We start from the raw sequence: 26616 nt of genomic DNA, 5'->3' as shown, positions 1-26616 counted from the left end.
AGAATAGAAAGAATTAAGAGAGACCTCTAATAAGATCCATCTCTATTTCTTTCAGTTTCCTGTTGGATTACCTTAACTTATCCCTATGTTTTCTCTTCTGTCTCAGTTGGAAAGTTAACTTATCAGCAGTAAGCCAAGGGTGTAGTAAGATTCTATATTCTTATCTCTGGGTGCTGTTTTTAATACATTGCCATTATCTGTTATGCAAATAAACAGTAAAATTGGAAGAGCAATGCCATTTTAGTACAGTCCTTTGTGTAAGGCAGGGACTCAGTATTCTATCTGTGTAAGTTCGCTGCTTTTCCTTGTGATGGCTTAAGGTGCGCCTCAAACTGCATTTTCCTGGCAGAGCCATTATTTTCTGTTTGAGAGTATCTGGTTTAATTAGGAAGCAAATTACAGAGATGGATGATGCCAGTCAATGAGATTTCTGTGAAAGCTATGGCCCAGATGGTGTCTTCATAGGTCCTGGTCCACATGAAGAAGTACATGAGCAGTGTACCAAAAAAAGTCACCAAATATGCATAGAAAAGTTTCCTTAAAACACAAAATTAATTGGAAATCTTCATTTTATTTTGATGTTCTTATTTTTCTCCTATTTGAAATCCAGTATTTCTAATTGCGTCAGTAGACTGATTCACAGGCACTGACATATTTCTTTCATTGTTATACCTGGTTGAAATAATAATGTTAAATGAATGGAAAAGGTTGACATCTTGACTATCAGGTTAGACATTTCTATTTTAATAACATTAGACATTAATAATGACATTTTTTAACAGATAACATAATGTTTATACTAGGGACTGTTAGTGTTGCTGTTAAGTTTCTAATTTATGAGAACTAGAATTACTCATAATGGATAATTTAGGTAGAAAATGTTAAATCCAAGTCTTGCAAAGCTCACGTTCTAGGGGCTATCAATAATTGCATTAAAGTTTAGCATATGTATTCATCTTTGTAAAATTAGCCCCTAAACACAGACAATAGGGGTGAGGCAACATTCATATTAGAAATGCTGTATCAATGATTCGTTTTTCACAGCTCCTTCCATCTGGCACATCTTTCTTCTAATTGTTACTTAATTGAATACAAGCATACAGTTGGTCCATTTGTCTTCATTATTTTATTCTGACACGTTTCTATAAATGGGGTTTGTCTTACAAATATGGCAGTAGCATAAATTACAAAGATAAAGCATGCCTGAAACAAAAATTAGGAGATTTTTTGTGTAATCTTTTCTTCAGGGGTGGATGCCTTATTAAATGGCAACCAAAGACATTTAAATGAGAACCTAAATCATACTATTTATTAAATGCTTAGCAATAAACAAGTTTATAAACAGCATGAAATGATCACACTTTTAAAATCTGTTCATTCAGCCATATATCCCTAACACAGAAGAGCTCTCATTAGTCATAATCACTAACTCTGTGGATACATTTTTTTCCCCCTTTTCTTTACAGAGAGAATGTGCTAATTTCATCAAGGTGCTTAAGGCTTTCAACCAAACCCACTTGTATGCTTGCGGGACAGGGGCTTTTCATCCAGTCTGCACCTACATTGAAGTTGGAAGCCACCCTGAGGTAAACTATCTTAAACCAATATTTTTCTTTTTCCTGTTTTTAATCTTTATTGGTGTTTAGCCATGTTCTCTTCCTGCCAAAATGCACTCTTACTGGTTTCTGTGGCTCAGTGAGTAGATCTGATAAGACCTGCTCCTGAATCAGGTGCTGACGTGCTGATTGATAAATCACAGTGGAATCTGTACTTTTCTCCCCTACACAGCATCTTTTCCCCCAGGGGCTTAAATAAATATGAGTAAGCTCATTCTACCTGGTTCAAGAAATTAAAACCACTAGTTGATTTTCTTTTAGTCAAAACAGATATCAGCTATAAGAGGAGTGGTTCAGCCTGTGTATTTATTCTGGGCCCAGCTCTGCCCTTTAGTTTCCTACCAGCAGTACAGTCTGACACCGTGGAGGCTTTCTCTGAGCTGGGAATTAAAATAGTGTCACACATTCATAAATCCCACTTCTCAGATTTGTCCTAACACGCTGACAGTTTTTCATATGTGACCTAGGTTTTCTTTCCTTACTTTTTAGTGAAAAATATATCACTTTTCTTCTCTCTTTCCCCCATTTTTTTATATCAATCTGTAGCTTGCTGATTCTTGCTAGTGTTGCAGAAATCTTGCAGTAGCTCTTGACTTGACTTTTGCCAGTGATTGTCAGAACTAAATAGACGAGGGTAGTCTTCCCTGATTGTCCTGGGTTTACCAGGAGCCGTTTTGCTCCTTCAAAAAGTATCACTCACAGAAAGCAGTTTTCCTAGTTTTCCTGGCTGCAGATTTGACTAAAATGTCTCTGTGCTCCCTTTCAATACTTTTTCTTTCCAGAAAAGCCAATATTTTATTTCCCTGTTGAGTATGTAGTATAAATTAGACTACTTTACTTTGTTTTCAGTCTGGCTTACCTGAGTATTGCTTGATGAACTGTTTCAGTTTAGGAACTTAACTCTTGATGTGTTCTCAGCACATCGAATTTATGGATATGTTTTACTGGTGAATCCGTACTTGCGTTACTTGTAGCTTCTGTGATCTTTACAGAACAGCTCTTTCAAGCTACCTTATGGTTTTGCAATTCAGGTTTGCAGATTTCCCTGAAAATAAAGACATCATTGTTAAATGATTAAGTACTCAGTTGTTTAAAAATCAAGATTTCTTCTTGTAGGAAAATTAACAGACCTTTTGAGTGTTGACTTCATAGTCTGGGAAGCATTTTTGCCTATAAAAATGTCTTTTGATATTTGAAACATGAGTCTTTAAAATGTTCTAAGCATAAGGTTTTGAAGGCATAAAGGAGCTGTGAAGTAGAAAGGTTTTTTTTTTTAATATTCTTTAATGCTTTACTCCAGAATGCATTCTTGGCAATTAGCGATTGTCTCTTGACCACACACAGTATGTCATTGCTTACTGCATTAAACAGATTCTCTGCTTCCTGAGATCCATTTGGGAATTGGTAGACATATTAATTAACTCTAGTTCCGTAAGATGTGTGTCAATCAATTCTTGGCTATTTGCCAAGTGAATCTATCTGCAGAGATATAGCTGGTATGAGGTCATTTACTTCTACATTTGGCTGTTTTATGACTGCACCGTAAAACTAACACGCACTTTATCAAGGATTTATAGAAAGGATGATCAGAGATGAGAGGCCAGATCCAGCCTTGGTTTAACATTCTGGATTTTGAAAGTCTTGAGTCGATGTGTTTGGCCCTGAAGCTGAAAAAGGATGTTTGGTTTAGCTTCTTTTTAGCAGCCCCCAAGTGTAAACATAATCTACATTGTTGCTGTTTTTTTGGTCATCTATGCAGTAAGTTTGTAAAAGTCCCCATTTTCCTGAATCATTCTCATGACCCTTGGTTTCAAGGTTTTGCAAACCAGGGAAGTCAGGAGTATGTTTAACTGAACTGCCTCGGATACTGTTAGCTTTTGACTTCCTTTTCATACTTAAGCCACGAGTGAAATCATCCCCACCTGCCCTTCCAGTGGCACAAGTTTCTGTATCCTTTGGACATCCTTGCAGGGGGGGTCACTGCCTTCTCAGCCCAGGTCTGCCCATGCAGAGCGAAAGTGGGACAGGCTTTGACAAATCTGACAGTCAGCCTGGGTTCTGTCTCTAACAAAGGTGAAAAATCAGATGAATAAATGAATTTATTAGGTTTGCAATGAAAAATAATCTGGCCTGTCTCTGTGCCTCAGCTAGAGCCTGCTGCTTCCTTTCCCATACCACCTAGGCAAGAATTCCAAATGTGCATATCTTCCTGGAGCTGGGGAAGAGGAGGGTGCTTGATTGACAGTGGCTATTATAGACAACTCGAGTAAGGGGGGTACAATATTAACCCCTGAACCCCTACATGCTGCATCTGTGAGAGCCAGATGGCTTATGTTGTCATGTCAGACAGCAGCACTGGACGTGTCAAAGGGCCATTGCTTCTGTATCATGTATAGTTTATACCTCCCTAGCATATTAAAAAAGATATAAAACATAAGCAAGGGCAAGACGTTGATTTTGAGTTAAAAAATTGCCATCTAAAACATTTCCTGAAGATTCATTTTCTGCCACAACACTTGTGGAAAATTAACTGACTTCACCATCTGCTTATTTATTTTTCAAGCACTTAGAGAGGTAAATGTGAACTGATTAGGGGAATAGTCGGGGAATGTACCTACTGTCTAATAAGATTGCTTGTTTATCTGAGCTCTGAATATAATCCACCTGCCTGAGTCTGATGGAGAAGAGGAAATTAGTGTGTGCCAAACTGAAGAGGATGGAGAAGCAAAGTTTAAAGAGAAGAGTGGCAAGCGATAGAGGAGACATTAGAAGCAATTGAAGTAAGCTGCAGGAGACTGGAATATGGTACAATTTTATGATTGGGGAGAGGAAATAAATTACTTTGTGTGATAGTCATAAAGTAATGGGAATATGAATGGTTATATCTGTTGAATATTTCTTCGGTATGAAGCAGTGTATCTCAGCCCCATTCTGCGCTTGAAGAAAACCATTTCTAGTGATGAAACTAGGCAGGTCTAATTGAGTTTGATGAAGTACAGTATCAGAAATAATAATAAAAAGGTAAAAGGATATGAACAGCATGCTGTGCATCTGATTAAAAATGATCTGCGCAAATGTATACAACCTAATATGTTGTGAATTACACCGCAGTCTAAGGAGTAAAGCAGACTAATCTTTGCTTAAATCCATTCCAGATGTGCAAGTGAATAACCACAATATTTAGAGAGAAGAATAAAGTTAATGTTTGAATAGACTTTCAGCACGTAAGCCATGAGTAAGGAGAAATGAACATATTAAAGAAAGAACGTAGCATGTGTATAAACAGAAAATACCTAAGGAGAGCCTATTTTAAAGCTTAAGATCATCCATTGGTTATATTTGTAGTTTCACTGAATGGGGTAAACAGGCTCATATGCAAATGTCTATGTTGTATGTGCCTGTGTTTAGGTGAGATGACCTAACACAGACACCTACACCAACTTCAGGGATCCAGGGTTAGGCAACATGTGTCATTCTGTCCACATAACGCAATGTAATACAAGAAACCAATTACCAGACAAAACAAGAAAGTAATTAGTAAAGCTATGTTCTGCTCCCACTGACTTCTGAGGAAACAAGATTGGATGTGTAGGAATGTTGTACTTAACGGATGCAAAATTACACAAGTCAGATCTGTGATTGAAAGGAATTAATCCAACTGCAGGGAGACACAGAGGTGCATTAAAGCCACTAGAAAAATCACAACAGGATGCAGAATGCACCTGCCTGTGCATGCCTGAGCAGGGGGAAGGAGCCCTGCTCCCTTTCCCCAGGGCTCCCTTTGGGGTAGTTTGTGTGAACCAGCAGGGAACAGTCCTGTTTAGGAAAGAACAGGATTTTCCATTTACTTAACCCTTACACACAGGTGGAGGTAAGGAGAATGCCCTGTAGAACCTTTTTTTTTTAAATGCTCAGGCAGTCATAGCAAGAGCTGTACAAAATTGTTTGCCAGATCCTCAGCAGGAATACATTAGGGTTTCTTCAACAGAGGTAAATCAGTAGATGTTGTCTGAAGAACTAATCCAGCTTCTTTTATTGTCTCTTAATTCCAAATTTCTTGTCATCGTTCAACAGATTAAACCTCATTTTTAACTGCATGAACTTAAAAGATCTGGGATCACTTTACTTTCAGGTTATTTCTCATTCTTAATCAATAAAGAAGCTCTAAATTTGGTTCAGATTTATGATGTACATAAAACATTAAGTTATTGCATATGAAGTTATACAATGCTACCACCTGTAACATATTTGCTTTTTCCGGACTCTGTGTATTTTAAAAGTCTTTGGTTCAACTCATAAAATTTTGCTGAATTATACTTTCCACTTTTTTTTTTAATTATTGTTTCTTCTGTACTTCACATTAGAAGAGGTCTAAAGTGCATTTTCTAAGTAATAGACATCCTGTTCTGATACATGTATGCATTTGTCTTTTTTGTCTGTCTGCATATATTATGTGTAAGTATATAGTGGTGGAAGACGAGCGTTTTCCTAACAGAATGACTTTGAAGGTCCACACTACTTGAAAGACCAGTGCTACTGCTGGTAGAAAATATGTTGTATTTCATTCTCTAATATAAAATTCAGGGTGAAAGATTGACTTCAGTAGTAGCAGATGTGGCATAAATTGGCCTAACTTCATTGGATACAGCAGAGCTGTGTCAGTTTACATCAGTTAAGATTCTGACCTGTGGTTTTTAAGTGAAACATTTAAGCAAATGATTTTTTAAGAATCACCTCAGGATAATTTTCTATATTTTCATTATACCTTTATATGACATTTATATGCCTACCAAATATATACAGAAAACATGAAGGAAAAGGGTACCGTCAAAGGATTATTCTCATGTTTGTGATATAACAACTGTATGATAGTGTCCTGGGTTGAGCAGTAGCAGTCATTTTTCTCTTTCTTAGTAGCTGGTGCAGCGCTGTGTTTTGACTTTCAGCCTGGGAACAGAGCCGATAACACAAATGTTTAAGTCTGACCAAGGACTTTCTGAGCCTCATGCTCTGCCAGGGAGGAGGGAAAGCCAGGAGGAAGCAGAGGCAGGACACCTGACCCAAACTAGCCAAAGAGGTATTCCATAGCACAGCACGTCATGCCCAGGATGTAACTGAGAGTTACCCAGAAGGGCTAGGGGACTGCAGGGTTGGACTAGGTATCAGTCGGTGCTCAGTGGCATGGGGCTGGGTGAGTTATCGGTTGGCTGGTGTTGAGGTGTTGTATTCTCTTCCCTTGTTATTTCCTTTATCATTATTATTATTATTGGTGGTAGCAGTAGTGGTTTGTGTTATACCTTAGTTACTAAACTGTTCTTATCTCAACCCGTGGGAGTTGCATTCTTTTTGATTCTCCTCTCCATCCCTCCAGGAGTAGGGGGAGGGCAAGAAGGGGAGGAAAGTGAGAGAGCGATTGCATGATTTATGGCTGACTTCGTTGAAACCACGACAGATAGAATTATTATTTGTGACATACTATTTCTAAGCATCACTATAATCACAGAGAAATGCCAGTAAAAGAAGATGTAGTTTACAGAGTGTAACAGACTATGTTAGTTCAGAGATGCTTTAACCTTTCAAACCACTAGATATCCTGTTACCACAGTACATGAAAATAAAACTGAAGAGCCAGGTCTCTAGCTTATGTACAGTGTATGTGTGTTTTAGAGCACTTTCAATTTCCTGGGGAGTTTTGCATGAGAAAAAAGGAATCACCTCTCAGTTGCTTAAAGGCTGATATACTTCACCTTGTTTCATAGAAATCAGGATAATGATTTCTTCTACAATGGGAAATCCCAGGTATTGGAACTTTTTGCTGGACTGATGTTCCTGTCTGTGGAGGATGGCAGGCAACAGAGTAGTCAGTGTTAGGCACATATTTTTGCAGGTATCTCACAGGGTCAGTGGCCAAAATCACAAAATAAAGGAGTTTGGCATATCAAGACCTTCACCTCCCATGGCTTCTGGGTCTTCAGACCAAAGAATCACAGAATGGTTTGGCTTGGAAAGGACCTAAAGATCATCTAGTTCCAATCCCCTGCCATGGGCAGGGACTACTCACACTAGACCATGTCACCCAAGGCTCTGTCCAGCCTGGCCTCAAACACTGCCAGGGATGAAGAATTTGCCACCTCTTTGGGCAACCCGTTCCAGTGCCTCCCCACCCTCCCAGTAAAGAACTTCTGTATATCTAACCTGAACTTCCCTGTTTAAACCCATTACCCCTTGTCCTGAAACTACAGTCCCTAATGAAGAGTCCCTTCCCAGCATTCTTATAGGCTCCCTTCAGATACTGGAAGGCTGCTAAGAGTTCTTCATGCAGCTTCTCTTCTCCAGGCTGAACAGCCCCAACTTCCTCAGCCTGTCTTCATACGGGAGGTGCTCCAGTCCCCTGATCATCCTCGTGGCCTTCCTCTGGACTTGTTCCAACATTTCCATGTCCTTTTTATGTTGAGGACACCAGAACTGCACACAATACTCCAGGTGAGGTCTCACAAGAGCAGAGTAGAGGGGCAGGGTCACCTCCTTCGACCTGCTGGTCACGCTCCTTTTGATGCAGCCCAGGATACGGTTGGCTTTCTGGGCTGCGAGCGCACACTGAAGTCGGCTCATGTTCATTTTCTCATCTACCAACACCCTCAAGTCCTTCTCCGCAGGGCTGCTCTGAATCTCTTCTCTGCCCAACCTGTAGCTGTGCCTGGGATTGTTCCAACCCAGGTGCAGGATCTTGCATTTGTCGTGGTTGAACTTGATAAGGTTGACATCAGCCCACCTCACAAGCATGTCAAGGTCCCTCTGAATGGCATTCCTTCCCTCTAGCATATCAACTGAACCACACAGCTTGATGTCATCAGCAGACTTGTTTGAGGGTGCACTCGATCCCACTGTCCATGTCACTGACAAAGATGTTGAACAAGACTGGTGCCAACACTGATCCCTGAGGGACACCACTTGTTACCGGTCTCCAGCTGGACACTGACCCATTGACCACAACTATTTGCATGCAGCCATCCAGCCAGTTCTTTATCCACTGAGTGGACCCTCCAATTTAGAGACAAGGATGTCGTGTGGGACAGTGTCGAACACTTTGCACAAGTCCAGGTAGATGATGACAACTGCTTTGCCATTATCCATCAGTTCTGTAACCCCATCACAGAAGGCCACCAAATTGGTCAGGCAGGATTTCCCCTTAGTGAAGCCATGCTGGCTGTCACCAAGCACCTTGCTGGTTTTCATGTGCCTTAGCATGCCTTCCAGGAGAATCTGCTCCAAGATTTTACCAGGCACAGAGGTGAGACTGACTGGTCTGTAATTCCCTGGGTCATCCATTTTCCCCTTTTTGGAAATGGGGGTTATATTTCCCTTTTTCCAGTCATTGGGAACTTCACTTGACTGCCATGATTTTTCAAATATGATGGCCAGTGGCTTAGGAACTTTGTTCGCCAGATCCTTCAGGACCTGCGGATGGATTTCATCAGGTCCCATGGACTTGTGCACATTCAGGTTCCTAAAATAATCTCAAACCTGATCTTCCTCTACGCTTCACTTCTGCTGCTCCACATGACACTGATTTCCAGTCCCTTAGGCTACCTTATGTTAAAACTCTTTGCTTAAAATCAAGCTTTCCACACATGTATAATTTACTTCCACTTGTTAAATAGAATATATCATGGCATAGCTATAACCTTCCTAGCATTTTGGAAGTCTATAGTTTTATATACAGGTACGTGTCGCTATATATAGCATATAATTCTTTCTCCAAGCCATAATTCACTATGACAGTGGTTCAGAAGGGATATGCTACAGCAACTTTCCAATGACCTGAAGACAATATTTACAAAAGGAGTGCAAGGAAGGGACACAGAACATGGCAGTCTTTTGTCAGAAGACAAACTAAGCAAGTCAGTTGTTCTGGTAAGGTATGACAAATATTTCTGTAAAGAAACCAGGGTGTATCATTGGAAACTCTACACATTTTTAAACATGGTCATGGAGAAGCAAATATTTCTGACAGACCGAGTGCTATGTCCCAAATGTTACCTCTTGCTATGCAGCATTATCTTGTGATAAAATTACAGAAGTAGGTCACCATAAAGAGGTAACTTGATTCCCATTTAAAAGGCTTTTTGAAAAACTCCATAGCCCCCTTTGTAAATAAATATTAATCAGGTTCACAGTTAAATGCAGTCATTTATGAAGGCCTGTCTTTGAATACATTGCAGATCTCTTTTGACTTTAGCTGTATTTTGAACATTAGGTTTGCTAAAAGAGAAGTTAAACCAGGAAAACTCAGATTTTTCAAAACTTTGTCCTGTCATCCTGAAGAAAAATATAATTCCAATCAAAATTTATTTCTAGAGTAGATCTTTTAAAGTAAGACTGTTAAGCTTTATGTGATAATTTAGCTGTCGGAATAGTTGAATTTATGAGATGAATTCTCTCAACTGAATAACACACATGGTAGCAATGGCTGACATCTTTCCTACCCCTCACTGTTGGGAAAGTCTACACAGCTGCTATGAATATTTCATCCTCAGCAAAGAGAGGTACTGAAGAGAAAATGTTGAAAGAGATTTTTTTTCCAAGTATCTTAGTTTAACACTGTAAGAATAAATTTCCTAATGCAAAATATATGCATATGAAACTTTTGATGTAAACCACACAGTTAAAATTATGATAATTTAAATTTGCAGCTAGTGTTCATTATCCTGACATATTCTATTAAGGAGGACATGCCTTTATGACAGCTGAGTATTTGAGTAGCTGATCTATTTGATCTTCCATTTACCAACGCTAAAGGTATGTTTGTAAGAATAGGACGATTCCAAATCATATGCATGCAAAGTATCTGGCTCAATATCTTAAAATTCAGACACATTACAAATATAGTTTTAGGGGGTAAGTTATTTAGCAGAGGGGCCATGCTTTAATCATTGACAGGAAATGTGAACATCGTAGGTTTTCAGCTGTCATTTAATGCATTCAGTCCTGCCCTTGCATATTTCATAATTACACCTAAGCAATTTGGAATCTATTTATGTCTAAAGTGACAGAAAGTTAGTAATTATGTTTGAGGCTCACTCGGAGATTTGCAAGTTGAACATTTACATGAAGGAAATGAGATCAAGTTGTAGACTATCATGAGACAAAATTGTGTGGTTGGCTATTTTCTTTCCTCACCTTTTTTTCCTCAGTCTACAGACTTCAATGGTTTAGGCAAAATGGAAGCACAGTTCTTTGGTAAAGTCATACAGTGAAGAGGTATAAGATATGATGCGAAGCAGAGCAAAGACGTGGAATTTACAAGCACATGGGGCTTTTGTTGCACAGCAGAAACTACTAATGAAACCCATGTTGTTATTCAAGCCTGATCAGTTCAGCTAGTCAGCAACTAACTTTTGTTGTTTAGGACTTTATAAATATATCCAAACTGCTGTGGTAGATCCCCGGTTCATTCTTAGGTAATAAATACATAAGTAAATAAATAAAATACAGAACTATTTTACTTTAATATTACTTTATAGATATATTTTAAAGAAAATGTAAATGACAGTCACTCCACAGGTGATGTTCCAGTTGCTCTAGTTTGGTTTTATTGCGAAATTTCCCTGAGATGAGAGAGAACTCATGGGTATGGTCCTTAGAGAACATTGTTTCCATGGATATCTGTTCTGATCGCTAGAGACATGCATTGCCACAGCATGAAGCAAGATCTTGCATATTCTCTTCCACTGTTGAAAAAAACAACTCACAGGAATTAACTGTTAACACAGATACTTTTTTTTTCAGATTTTCTTAGTGCAAAGACTCCAGTATGAATGATAGTTTCCAGTTTGAACCCCCTGCCACCTAATGAGAGGAATCTGTGTGCTAGCACGCTTCCACTGAGATGAGTGAGAAGACCATTGTTCCCTCACTGTTACATGGCTTTCTCCTTCTGTGGCTGAGAAATGTTGGTTGATTACAGTGGAGAACTGTATACCGTATGCCACAGATGAATGACTTCCATGAATAAGAAACTAAAGCCGGTAGACATATTCATTAGGTTCAAAGAAATGAGGCTCAGAACTGTGGGAAAACTTTTGTTTATGGTGCTGGAGGGGAAGAAAAAAAAAGAAGAGTGAGATAGAAAGAGACCTCCATGGAAGTAAATTCGCGGAGTGGAGCGTGCACGTGTGCGCACGTGCACATGCATAACCATTGAGTGCATTTTCACTTACACCACATGCAGTGTCTTGGTTTCTGAGTCCAGGTCTTAAAACCATGGGTAGCTTTGAATATGCTCAGATAGCAAGTGATTCAAGTTAAAGACACTGAAGATCTGGGTTGATTTATTTTCTTTTAAGTGTGGGGTGTTTTTCCTAGTACTGCTTGTCTTTAAGTGGATTTCTGTGTGACGTATACTGATGTAACTAAGTCTGAGGCTCACTGTTCATTTGTATCATCACAGAAAATATTATTTTTTTATCATCTTAGAGCAATGAATCATAGTTTTATGACTGCTTTAAGAAAATTAATTTTAGTAATGAATACCAGAGGAGCTGAAAATATACCCACTGTTTGCATTTGGATGGTCACTATTTCTATCAGTTAAAGGATGATTGATGAATTATTTATTTCCACAATGTAATTATTCCTGCTGGCTCATTATTACTTTACTTTACCATGAGATGATACAGTTTTCCTAATTCATTGCAGACTTAGATTTACTTTTAAGAGGGATGGCAATCGTATTAGGATGTTGATCCAATTTTCTGGGTGGGAATAGTATGTTTGTTCACCACCAGAGCCCATAATGTTTCTAGTAGCACAGAAGTTCAGCATTTGCCTCTTATTAGAGTAACAATTGAAAACACTAACCTAACTTCACAGTCATGCAACATATGCAAAATTTCATCCACACACCTCCCAAAACAAAAGACAAGTATGGCTGAGTCCTTTGATCTCTCAACCAACATGGGGGAGAAAAAAATAAAATAACAAACCACCATCTGTTGGGAAACCAATGTAATAAAAACAGTGGAAAGCCATCTTATAGTATAGACTGACTTAATTGAGGAAATCGCTTATAAATAGAATTATTTCTCGATTTAAAGGCACAGGAGGAAGCAAAACTGAAGAGAGTTACCAAGCTCAGAAGTGGATAGATCAGCATCAAAACAACATTATTTACTGTGGGATCCACATCACAAGGCTCCAGTTGACAGGGACTGACCTCGTGAGGAAGAATCACATTTTAAGCATGATTTCTACCACTGAAGGAAGTCACTGTATTGTGTTTGTACTCAGTGCAAACATCTTGTCAAATAGTCTTTAAACAACCAAGGTCACGGCATAGCAGGTTTTAGCTGTGTGTGATGCTCCACATACAGGCCACAGGGCTGTGAAATGCATAACAGCAAACTAACCAGACATGAAGCCCTAACCAAGAGCCTGTTGACATCAACTGACTTCACTGGTCTTTGTCTTAAAATTTTATGAGAGCTGATGCATTGTGAAGTTCCTTTCACAAGAAAGGAACAGGCCTCATTTTTAAAGGCTGTAGGGCTTGGAAGTCATATGCATGTCTGAAAACACTGCCTATTGCCATGCTTTCAGACCAACCTAATATTTATAGCTTCTGTGTGTTCACATTGTGCAAGCTTAATTGTACACCAGCATGGTGACTGGCCTGGAGTTAGTCTGAGGAAGGGGCTCAGGGAGGCTGAGCACAGCCATGGTGCAGGCTGCTCAGCAAGGATGGAGAGGTTCATGACTGAGCTCCTTAAAATCTTCTCCTGATGTTGCTTCTGATGTTGCCATAATTCCCAGAAAAGGGGCATTTCCCCAAAGGAAAGATGAGAACACTTGTGGATTTAAAAGCAGTCTTTCAAACAGATTCAGGAAAAAGTCACTTTCCACAATGGGAGGCCTCCCTGCTGTGCTTCCAAGCTCCTCATGCATCTTTTTCTTTCATCAACAGCTGCATTTGGCATGACAAAACTGGTTTCTCCACAATGATTAAATCTTACTTCTCGTTTGATAAAAAGCAGAACAACTGCAGGTGAAGCTACTATTTCTGTGAGTAAAGAGCAGTACAAAGGTATTTCCAGCATTTGCCTGGTGGAACAGGAAATAATTGTTCTCCTGCTATCTTGACCATCCCCATTTTTATGTACAGACTCATATTTATGTGGAAAACCTTTCATAATAGTTTCCAGATGCCTGCTTGCCTTTACATGGTTTTGAAATTGAGTTTCTCCTCTGCCCTGTGTTATACGAAGAGTGTCTCAAATTTGTAACCAGTTAAGTATCTCTAGTAATTAGTATTTTGCTTCTTAAGGAGAGAATTTACTAAACTATGTAAGAAAGAGAGTAAGAATTAATCCCATATATGCCACACAGATGTAAAGGATAGCTGCAAGAGAAAGGATCTCTGCAAAATGAGCAGATACAGTTTAACCATTGTGTCACTTTTAAACTTTGCTACGTATCTTCACAAAGAATGAAGAAAATTATTTTCACCAGTATGCAACCTTTCATCTTTTACCATCACATGTTTTGATGGCATAAGGTGACACAGATACATTAACAATCAGGTATTTCAAGATTCTAGAACTCTTACAGGAAAGAAAATCCTGCATCCTTCTTTAAACAATACTTTTACATGAACAGACACCCAGTACAGCCGTGTATGCTTGACTGCTGCAATAGTACCTGACAGTGGGAAGAAAATCCAGCTTTAGGAATGGGCCATGGCTTAGACAGTGATTCTGTTTTGTGTGCAGAAGGAACATGGGACTATGCGTCAAATTGCCTAAAAATAACAGATATGAAAGCCAGCTCATAGGCATAAATTATTATCTTCCTTATATATTAGTCCATATATATTTTGCCATTAAGAGTTAATTAATCTACCGCTGAAAGACTGGGAGATTAAGAATAGTACTGAAACAGACAGTGTTTTAAATATTTGTGCTTGTCCCATATGCCTACTGCCTGTGAGATGCTGGAAATTGGACCAAGTGATCATGTCAACTCTTTCTGTCTTCAAAATCTAAGAATAAAGCTACTTTGAGTCAGTTAAGGGGAAAAAAAAAATATTCTTCTCTTCATTCTCAGTTCCAGTTTACAGTTTGTAACAACTTGCTTTCTATTACGGTACTCACGAAGTCTGTTTGGAAATGTGCTGAGTCCTCTTTGAGTTTCTGAGCATACACTGTACAGAATCTTTGCATCTTCCCTCAAACACCATTCCTGTGAGGGAAATGTGCTGTGCCCTCCTGTTCTTTCCTTCACCTCTACCTCGTTTATATAAGACAAATAATTTAGTGACTGTGATCTGACTCAGATGAAATACCTCTCTGACTCATTCATGCCTCTGTGGACTTTGAGTAAATTAGTGATTTCCTAAGTAACTCATTTCACTGAAAAAGGGTGACTAAGTTTCTACTTTTCTGGGGAACTCAAGGAAAGACAAGCTAAGACGTGTTTTTTTCTTTCTCTTCAGCTTCTGTATTATTTGCTGTAGACAATTCACATACGATTATTTATTCCCAGAAGGAAACTTTGTTTTTAAAAATGTGCTTTTTCTGTAGCTCAGTGAGTCAGAAAAGAATGTGAGAAACACATTGGATGAAAAACCAGTCACCACTGGAAAACTTTGATAAGAAGAGGTATTGTGCAGAATGAATAAATGTATCACGAAGAATTCATGCCTATTAGAATTGGTGATGACTTGCTATGTCATCTAATCTATTTTAATTTGTGTACATTTGCAGTCATCTGCAAGTCTGGACTGTCTTCTCACCTGTAGTGATATAAATCACAACTAGTGATTCTTGCAGTGCAGCATTAATTTGCATTTTAATTATTTCATTTTAAAGTATTGCATGGCTAATCATAGTTATATACATTGTCCTCCACTAAGCAACTCTTTTCTATTTAGTGTGTGTATCAAACAGTTCCAGAAAAGCTGTCATATAACTTTTCTCTTGTATGATTGCATATATTTTAATTAAGAAATGCTACCTGATTTATGAAAATCTATGGATACGTCTGAGTTGCAACATGGTCACACTCAAGGAGATACGTTAATAAGCGTTTGCGAGTACATAATCAGATGAGAACACAATACTCTCCATTAATGAAATATGATCCATAATGAATCTTGCATGGGAGTGCTAATAACTACCTTTGGGTTAAAGTGCTCAGATGTCACAGTATAACAATATCTATCTTAGATGTGTATCATTACAGCAAAGTAATTAAAGGTTACTTAGCTGTTAAATGGTTACCTTGGAGGAATCCTTCAGTAATGTCGCTTCAAACATGCCTTCACAATGAAATTAATTAAGCAAATTAAATATCAGCCTTGTAATAATCTATTTTATGTGCAGAATATCTAGCATATAAATGTATATGATTGGTGGCAGAAAGTTAAGGACCTGAAGATAGGCTCGTTTTTTGTAAACATAAAGCAGTCTTGGTGGTTCTTGTATGTAAAATAATGCTTATGCTATTGAGTTAAAAAGAACAGTGACAAAATTGCTGAAGAGGAATGGAATGTCAAATTATCATGATCGGGTTCCATGTGCTGTGTAAGTGCAAAGCTCAAGTAGCACCACTCAAGATGAGAGAAGTATTAAAATTCACTTGATCTTTTTCACACCTCTGTGCTACACGTAGTTAAAAGCCTGGTAGCCAGTGACTAGAGTTTTGTTATCAGCTCAGTCTGACTCATTAGAAGAGTACTTTCAGGGATTACTAGCTTGCTGCCTTCTTCTGTATATTTAATGGAACCACACCAGGAAAGTTGAGCAGGCAGCTTGATCTAGATACGAACATTTCTTACTGCCCATTCAAGTGGGAATATGACATGGGCAACAGCAATGACAGAGCAGAGCACTGCAGAAATGAGAGAAATTTACTTTTTCCCCATAATTTCCATGCTGGATTGAAATCTCATTTCATAGTTTTGATTTAAAAAGTAATTTCCTAACATTATGCAAACTGTCAGTGGCAAACATGCAGTGTATTCTGCTTTTTCCTTTGTTTAAACAGAAGTAATCCACTAGATAAATAGATCGTTCAGCTGAGACCTTTTCATATACAAGCAAGAAGGTGTAAAGTTCAAATCTCTGCTGTCCTCCTGGACCTTGACTTCTCTCCAGGCAATGAATTTATTCACATACTTTAAGTTTACCCTTATTTCAATGTTTTGCCTGATCATGCCTTTTGACAAAACAGAAAAAAAAGAAAAAAATCTGTCTCATGGTACAGAAATCTTTTCTCACAACACATCTAGGAAAGTATTGGCAGAAGTAAAGGGGAGATAAAGAATTCTTGATAGAAATCCCCCTTTTTTTCATGTTATGATACATGTTTTTATGCCAGTGAGATAACTAGCAGTGGTGGCACCATCTTATCTGTGATATGGAAAGATGCTGTACATTTTGGTTGAGGATGACACCAATGTTATGGGCTCTTCTCCAGTCCTCAGGCTTCTGCGAGGTCAGCTGGGTTGGCCTTAATTGGTTTTGCTGTCTGCAATTCCGATTTCTTGAAAGATGAAGCTTCAGTCATTGTCATGTGAAAATGATCCCATGTCTCCAGGCCAAAAAAAAAATCCCCAGACAAGCTAAATAGCAGTGATGGAGCTATCTGTGCACTGAATAATCTTTAGATGCCCTTCAAAGACCCTCGACACACAAAAGAACCAAACCTACATAGTTATAACATGTAAGTGTAAAATTCTCAAAGACTTGGTCAGTTTTTCTATGCTGCATGTTCTCAGATAATACAGATTTTTACTTCCTGGATGCAGTAAAACCATACATACTGATTCATTCAGTCTGATTCCAGACCTGGAAACTGCTTTTGAAGAGGTATCAGAAAAACAACCCCATCAATCTAAGAGAGGAAGACTGTCTTGCAATGAGTTATTTTGCTCTGAGGTATGATTTATTTTTTTTAATTAAGGACCAGTAAACATGTAATCAGAAAACAAATGGCATTGATTACTTTTTCAAAGTAGTAACTCTAATCATTTTGTCCCATACATCCAGGTTTTTTAAAGTAAGGAACCAACCCGAAACCTGAAAGTGTTTTGCCAGTTATAAATCAACCTTATTCTTTGTAGCTAACATTTATTTACAGTCTTAAAAAGAGTTTCATAAGGGATCTGAATATACCTACAATACAAACCATGTGTCAAACAGCAGAAAACTGCAGGGAAATAGTGCTGTTGTTTTTTCCCTTCCCTTGATCCAAGTTTCATTTTCTGTTTGGCTAAGCATCAGTGGTCATGAAGGTGGTATATCAACAATAGTCATGGTGGCATATTCTATTTAATTATAGCTAGTTGAGGCACTTAACTTCATTTACTTTTTCTCAATAACAATTTATTTTATGCTGTTTTAACAAACCTTTCTGTTTATGCATTTCATCATCTTTTGTTATAAAAAACAGGGATCTGGTTCCATTACTTAACTGGGGGAGTAATGAAAGAGTAAGTCCTCATCCACCTACTGTTGCTATACCTAGGTTCTTTTCCTGGAATACTTACTGAAGAACGAATTCCTTGAAGTTGGTAGAGTTTACTCTAGATGATCAAGTTCAATTCCTAAATAAAAAAAAGTGAAACATACCAATTTTTGGACATGGAAAGATTGGGCATCATTTCACACAGAACAAGGCCACAAAGATTCTTCCAACAAGTATAATATAATAAGTTATTCAGACCGAAGTACAAGATTTATATATTGTTTTTTAAGATTGGTGGGGATAAGTGGAACAGTAATGGGGAAAGTTGACCTTGTTTAACCTGAATCATGAAAGGAAGCCAAAACAGGAAAGTTGGACAAGGCAGTGGAGGTTTTGATTGTGAAAGAGCTCTCTGCATGACTTAAGCCTTGCCTATAGGCAAAATTGTGAATGTTATCACAAAAGTAGTGCAAATCCTTGCACAGGCATTCTCATTTCAGTTAGAGTAGGCCTGGTCTTAGCTCCTTGAAAGTAACTGACAATAAACTGCTTTTAAACTGAGCTCACTGTGTCGACATGGAGTGCATGTGTTTACCGGAATCTCATTACATTCAAACACAGTGATACAAGTCTGCAGATTAGTGCTTGCACTCAAAAGGCTGTTTAGTCTTTCAGAGGATTTGCAGGAAAGCAAGCTGGAATACAAGACCTTTCTGCTTGTCATTTGTAGGTTTGTGACTTTGGCTTTTATTTCTTTGTGCAAATGTGTTTTCATGTGGACATTGAAAAGCCATGACCCTCTGTAAAAAGGATTACCTTGAAGGCAGATAGTTAGACTACAGTGTAAAGGATGGTTAATACAGAAATGTTAAATCTCTCTGTAGAAAGATTATAGCACAATAATTTTTTTAACTCAGGGTACTTTCCTGACATTATAAAAACAGTCACTTATCAGAACCACAAAATAAAAGTCTTAAAGGGAGAGCAAAAAGAAAATAAAGGAAAATGTCTGTAATTTTTTGCAGAAGGATGATACAGAATCCCTTACAAAAATGTAATTTGTTTTAGCTGACATTGCAGCAAGTAGTTTAGATAACACTTAATGACTTAGATATTATTTTTACAATCAGTATATTTCATGGGGTATTAATAAATAAGGAAATGCTTAAAACAGGTAATAGAAGACTGTAAGAGAAGCTGGAGTTCAGTTCCTTACAAAAAGCCTGAGATCTTACTCATATGAAGCAATGACTTACCTTCATGAGCCACTTTAGCCATTTGAGTAAGAGGAATGAAATCCTGAACCAAAATTATTACTTTAGTGGAAAAAAAAAATAAATAACAGAACAGGGGTGTTTTTTCAAATTACAGCTACAACATCTTTCTTATTTGTTGTTCTGGGTAGTAAGCAGTATGGTCAGAAATAAATCCATACATAACCCTTCTTAAACTTCCCAAAGGGATAAAAGTAATATCCTTTGGGGTTAACTAGGATTTAAATTACGTCAAAAATTAAAACTGGAGCAAATATCTTTTTCTTTATTAGTGGCTTTCCAGTTTTCACTGGTCTTGACTCAGGAAAATGCCACATTTGCAATAGTTTATATGGATTTAAGAGCACATGATTACATATTGTGCCTTACCAGGGACCATACTTGAAAAAAAGCTTACATGCTTTATTTAGTTTTGGAATTAAGATGCCAGAAAAACAATTTTATCTAAGCCTGAAATTTAGCTATCCGAATTTGAATTTTCATATTGACATACCTAACTAGAGGAATCGTAGTATCATAGAATGTTTAGGGTTTGAACTGGCTTAGTAACTTCAGTCTCATTTTCAATGAGAATTGAAGGGGTGTTTAAGAATCTAAATGCCATTAAAAGCAACTGTCTCCAAGTTTCTTTGAGGAAAATAAAAATGGAAGGATGTATAAAAGCAATAAAAACAAACCTCAAAATTTCTTGAGGCCTGGAATCGAAAAATAAAAAAAAAATGAAATTAAATATTGTACCTCAGAATAAAAATTGAAAATTATAATAATAACAATAATAATAATAATATGTAATAATTTCTAATGAATCCAATGGATCCAAGTGCTGCTAAGAATTCCTGAGAATTCTTATTTCAAATAAGCATACCTTATTGTCGTGGTTTGAACCCAACCACAAACCTCGTTCACTCACTCCCCCCCCTTCTTGCCCTCCCCCTGCTCCTGGAGGGACGGAGAGGAGAATTGAAAAGAATGCAACTCCCACGGGTTGAGATAAGAACAGTTTAGTAACTAAGGTATAACACAAATCACTACTGCTACCACCAGTAATAATAATGCTAAAGGAAATAACAAGAGGAAAGAATACAACACCTTAACACCAGCCGACCAATAACTCGCCCCACTCCCCCTAGCCGAGCACCGACTGATACCTCCTCCAACCCTGCAGTCCCTCTACCCCTTCCGGGTCACTCTAAGTTACATCCTGGGCATGACGTGCTGTGGTATGGAATACCTCTTTGGCTAGTTTGGGTCAGGTGTCCTGTCTCTGCTTCCTCCCGGCCTCCCCTCCTCCCTGGCAGAGCATGAGGCTCAGAAAGTCCTTGGCCAGACCAAACATTCGAGCAGCAACTGAAAACATCGGCGTTATCACCACTGTTCCCAGGCCAAAAGATCAAAACACAGCACTGTACTAGCTCCTAAGAAGGAGAAAACTGACTGCTGCTGCTCAAACCAGGACACTTATTTCAAAATTTCTAATGTTGGTCCATTCCAAATTTTATGTACCACAGGCCAAATTCATTACTGACAAGATTGGTGCCTTTGGTGTCTATTAACTACACCATAGTATAAATGTGCATTTATTCTTCTAACTTATGTTCCAGAAAAACGACTGGTTTTATCTTAAACGGAGGTTTGTCTTTCAGTAGTTAAACAACCACAATGAGTAGTTCAAGCTTCCTGACCTGCTTTTCTGGGACTACTACTTCTGCATCACTTGGACTCCTCCACGCTGACAAGACTGAAATATATTTTTTTTATTTTTTAAATATGAAGAACTTTAACAAAATTCACCCAAAGACCTCCTAAAGAACAGAAACAACATTGTAGCAGAAGCCAGTGTCTAAAGCGGAGGAATAAAGGTTGTATATGAAGGTTAATGCCTGCTCTAAGGAGGATTTTAAATGTACTAGCCACCTGATAAGAGGTGAGATGGGGAAAACTATAAGCATGAATAACTACCACTATCATGATGTAGACTCATGCTGAATTTAGCTGCACTGGCTAGATTTTTAAAATTAATTTATTAAAAAAGAAAATCAGGGTTTTTTGTTTTTGTTTTTGTTTTTTGAGGTATTTCAGTGAATGATTGGACACAAAGGGAAAGAATGTGGAAGCTGTGTATGTGTTTTTAAAGCTGCTTTCAAAGCCAAATCTCCAATGCACTCCAGACTTAGATTACAGCTTAATTTCAGAGGTAACAAATTATTTTCCCTGATTTAAATCACCTGAAACATAGTCAGCTGTTACAGTTATCCAGCATTATCCTTGGTGTATGGAAAGAATTATGCATTTTCAGAAATAGTTCTTATCTTTCACACCTGTCATAGTATCTGGGATGTTCATGACCATGAAATAATAGAATAAACTGGGGCAGTCACTCAGAAGCAATGTATTTCAGAAAAGTTCTTGGATATCAATTTACATTTCTCGGAACTAGAAAGAATAAAATTATACAAATTGAATCCAACAAGAGAACTCAGGAAGCAGTATGAAATTTCAGATACAATTTAATTGTACAAGAGTTAAGGCAGATTATTATCCAGCTTAAAACAATCCACAGTGGCCTTCAGAAAAAAGCACCCAAAACCTTAGGTATGCTGTTAAACTTATGTGATGTCAAGGTAGAGGTGGTAGAAAGTCAGGAGTGCAGCAGAAAGAAAAATGCATCTGTCCATTGTAAGATTGAGCAAGTCTGGTCTATTTTACATCCTGTTATTGTGACTTAATTTTCTGTTGCAGTTTACATTTACAAATTTTCTACCAAGAATCTTCTACTGCCCTATAGCTCCTCTGAGTAGGCACATATCCTCATCAGGGTACAATTTATTATAAATGACTTATTAGTTGTTAGGATGATTAACAGTGCAGAATTTAAAACCTATGACCAAAATTCATTGAAACAACTTAAAATGAAGTGGCATTTAAGATAGAAAGAGGCTTCTGAATACCAAGAGACAGAATCCAGACAGCAGGAAAATAAGGTTAAACCATTCTATCTGAAGCCATTTCACAAAAACAAGAGGAAATGTATGACATATGGTATCAAGTGAGGCACTTGACGTTGAGTCTAAATATGTTGAAAAAGGCAGCTGTAAGTTTGCATGATTGAAAAAGGAAAGGAAGGTTATTATTATACATAAAGAAACAAGAAAGAGTTATGAAGCCAGAGGTGGACTTGCTGGATGTTTGTTTGCTTTTCTTATCCAGTGGTTTCTAATGTTTTTATTCAATTTATCTTCAAATTCAACCTCCACCACTGTCTTCCGTTCTGTTTCTCCCAGTGACATCAGTGCTGGCTACTAAAACAAAAACTGGGTGGATCTTTGAACCGTGAAACCAAATCAAAGAACAGTTTAGGGAAAGAGATAATTATGTATCAGCTCTTCTTCCCTCCAATATGTTTAAACAGATTAGATTATTTTAGTAAGTGTTGGATGTGATGGGAGCATTTTGGAATAATATTGCGACTTGAATCTCCACTGACTGTATATTAGTTATAAAAGTCAGTCAAAACGCTCAGACTTACCTGTCTATGAAATTTTGTGGTATGCATTATCTGATCTTTATTCTAAGTGACATATTTCTGTATAATTTTGGTTTATATGATTGTTTTGTTTAGCTAATTAATGTTAAATTGCTTTACAGCTGGAAATCTGTGAGAGGGATTGTTTGCGTCCACTTCTAGCTCTCGTAAAACTCAAGTGACGAAAAAGCAAGTGTCTATTTGCATAAAGCAATTTGTCCCTGCATTGGGAACCTGATGGATATTCCTTGTGAATCGCAGGGAGACTAAAGGCTAACTGGGCACAAAGGCTGATGCACTCTCCCCATCACAAGTGATCCTTACCAGTTTTACTTGGCCCATTGTGCATAGCCTTGCATATGCTGAGTAAGCTCAGTTGCCACTAGCTTTTCTAGGGTTGGAGGCAGGACTATATCCTTTTGTTTATGGCACTGGACAAGGCTCAGGAACTAGAACATTAGCTTTTTGCTTTGGCATAGATTTCCTGTCTAAATTACCTAATTTCTCTCTGCCTCATTTCATAAGAACAGTCAAATCTGTTCAGATCAAAAGCTCATTTAGCCCAGTATCTTGGTTCTCACAAGCATCCATAATGGATGCCAGTGGAAGAGAATAAGGAGAGCATGCAGCAGTGCTTACTGATAGAGTCTCCCAGGCTCCTATACACGTTGTTCAGGGATTTCCTGAACCAGTAGTGGAATCTCTGTGTTTAATGCTTTTCAATGACTTGGGTTTGATAAATTAGTACTGGCATTTCTTGAGCTCATATATCTTTTTAAGTATCCACAACAACCCATGCCCTACAAATTGTAACATGTGAGGAACATCCCTTTATTTTATTTCAAACTTTCAACCGGCCAGCTCCCTATTTTAGAACAAACTGAGAACAATCTTCTTTCTTTCATATCTCATCCAGTGTGCTGTGTGCTTTCTAAGCTAGAAGACTGTAACTTCATGCAGTACTGAAAATGCAGGAGCGCCGTGCTTTTATAGAGGCATAAAGATGCTGTTGGTTTTGTTCTTTATTTCTTTCCTTGAAACTGCTAACAATAAATCTGCTTTTCTGACAGTTATTGGGCACTGACCTTTTACATAAAAAATAAAATAGTTATTTTAAAAAAGCTATTGTGACTTTAGAATCTTAATCTATAAAATGAGGTCCTGTACTGGTGTTTGCAGAATTGCTTTCCGTGGAAGGATGCAGAAGAGAACAGTGAACACAGCTTTACACAAAGTTCCAGAGAATCCTTGAAATAAATATACAAGTTTTTCCAGTTTATTCTTGCTGCCTTCAGTCAGTAATATGAGATTTTGTCTCTAATATGGACAAATAAAGTATTTTCAGACAGAAATGTAGTTTTAAAATTCCTGATTCTTTAACCTATTCACAAAGTGATGCTTCTTTTGGTCTTTTGAGGCCTTAATTCAGAGGCCACTGAAAGATGAGAGTGCCATTGACTGCTTTGGAGCAGATGCTTAGTCATTGATACGAGAATAGAATGCCAATCCTGCAACTTGACTTCTCTGCTACCGCTAACACCTCCTGAAACAGGAAGACAGCTGGGCTATTATGTTTCAGTTTCCATTTGTAAGTGTTAATTTTAATTCCTGCATACAAAAGAAAAGGAAAGGGGAAAGATACATTTCATTCCCACAGTTTTTCTGTGCATATCTAAATGTGCACTATGGGACTAGCAGACCTTGCTAGCCCTTGTGAGACTTTTCTTACAAGGAAACTCCAGCATTACTGCAGATGTTTGGTCACTTTTCCTGCAAGGCCATGCCTCAAGTTCTTCCCTTTCTGAGGAACTTACTTACATTCTGGCAGGAACCAATTAGAGCTGACAGTGTTTCGAAAACTGTCTCCTGTTTCTCAGGGGCCTGTAATCAGTGTTCAAATCTAAGGCAAACAAAGTTTCATCTACAAAGAAACAATAAGCTCAGCAGAGTTCAGAAGGTGCTTCAAACAGCACAAACACCTTCTCCTGTTGAAATGTTTACATCCAAGGTAACAGAAAGCTGAGCAGAATTATCTTGCAGATGGTCTGAGAAGATTTTAATAAATAAATACAAAAGCATGCGTTTTTCTCCCTACCAATTAGGATCAAATTTCTGGATACAGGGCTAACTTACAGTAAGGAAATACTCCAGTTGTAGAACTGAGACAAGATGGTTTAGAAGCAACTCGGTGACTTAAAAATTGCATGTATATTGTGGATATGCAAAACCCACATGGATCCTTCTGATATTCATCCTGCTTGATAATCTCCAAACCCTGAGTTTTTTAATTGAGCTATGTTGGCTTTCACTGGGGGTGCGCAAGTGGTGCTGAGGAGAGAACTCAGCTCTTTGTCTAAGGGTGCTTTTGTTTATGAATAACAAATTAAAAGGGTGATTTGGCACAGCAGGTGATATGATTAATATTTCAGGTGTTATTATTTTGTTTTTTGCATGTATATGTGTGTGTAATTATACATTTCAAGGATTAACAGATGCAGTTAAACATTTAACATTTGCCTGCATAAATGCAAATGAAGCTTACATTTCAGTCAGATATTTTAAACCAAGTAAACTGTATGGATTAAGAACACACATGATTTTTCTTCTCAGTGTTTATTGCCATTACTTTAATGATGACAAAAAGCAGAGGGGTGATGGTACAGATGCAAGCTTAGAAGTCATATATTCATCAGTTCAGACCTTTTAAATTGATGGTGATAGAGAACAACTGTTTTAATTCTTAGTCACTTGGAAGGATTTGCTGTGACCTTGAGTTAACATGTAAACATGGCAAGGGATATAAGAATGATTCCTCTGGCGTTCAGTGAACTTGAAGGGAATCTTTCTTTAACTTCAGTGGGCTTCAGGTTAAAGCTCTAAGAGCAAGGCCCGAGAAGATACACACAAAGATCTCAGGGATCCCACCACATTTGGGATGGCATGCCCTCAGCTGCAGTCTGTAGGGTTTATTGTTACAGCCCTTAACCCTCCTCTGAACACAGACGGGTCCTGTCTAACCCGATTCACAACCATGACAGCTCCACACTGTGACTGTGATCTGGTGGTGGGCGATGAAATGTAAAGTAATCAGAATGTCATCTTTCTGTCTCAGAAAAAGCTGAATAACTTAATTATTTGGATTCAATTAAAGTTGGCTACAGAAAATTATCCCAGAAATCAGCAGAACTTTAAGGGCAACTACTTCTTTCCTGTGAGATGTTTGTGTGTTTGTCAGTTTGTTTTAGTCAACAAAGTTGATCTATATTATACTGTACAATACCATACTATACTGTACTGTACAATACTAAACTATACTATACCGTGCTACACAACACTGCACTATAATCTTACTGGGTGAAACAGCCAAAACTTTGAGCCAAAGTTCTGTTAAAAAAGCAACATTTCTTCTTCAAAAATATGAATATCTGTAATTGAGTTATCTGGTTGGATGCTGATTATCCCCTCTGACACTGTGCGATCCTATTTGTGTGTGTACATATATAGACATATGAGCTGAGTGTATTATGTATTCTTGCTAGTGTCTCTGACTCTCTCTGGGGATTCCTGGGTACTAGAAAAGCAGGCAAGATAGTGAATAAAGAATCAAATTTTACTGCATTTTTTCATCATCCTCAATCAAAACCACTTACATCCATCTGTTTCTGTGTCAGCAAAGTTTTTGTTCCACTGGGAAAAGAATATCAAACGTTCTTGACTTTTTTAATAAAAAAAAACCTAA

At 37.9% G+C, this 26616-nt stretch overlaps 1 protein-coding gene across 1 annotated transcript in view; it reads left to right on the top strand.

Moving 5' to 3' along the window:
• The window catches only part of SEMA3A (semaphorin 3A), a 174029-nt gene that overhangs the window by 67494 nt on the left and 79919 nt on the right, over positions 1–26616 (top strand). Inside the window, exon 4 of the mRNA XM_065667262.1 lies at positions 1467–1586. Within this exon, the coding sequence (XP_065523334.1) occupies positions 1467–1586 (120 nt within the window). The remainder of the gene's footprint in view (positions 1–1466; positions 1587–26616) is intronic.

The sequence above is a fragment of the Lathamus discolor genome, chromosome 1 (assembly GCF_037157495.1).
Source record: "Lathamus discolor isolate bLatDis1 chromosome 1, bLatDis1.hap1, whole genome shotgun sequence".
Lineage (NCBI taxonomy): Eukaryota > Metazoa > Chordata > Aves > Psittaciformes > Psittacidae > Lathamus > Lathamus discolor.
The sequence above is the reverse complement of the archived record's forward strand: the minus strand, read 5'-3'. Positions and strand labels throughout refer to the sequence as shown.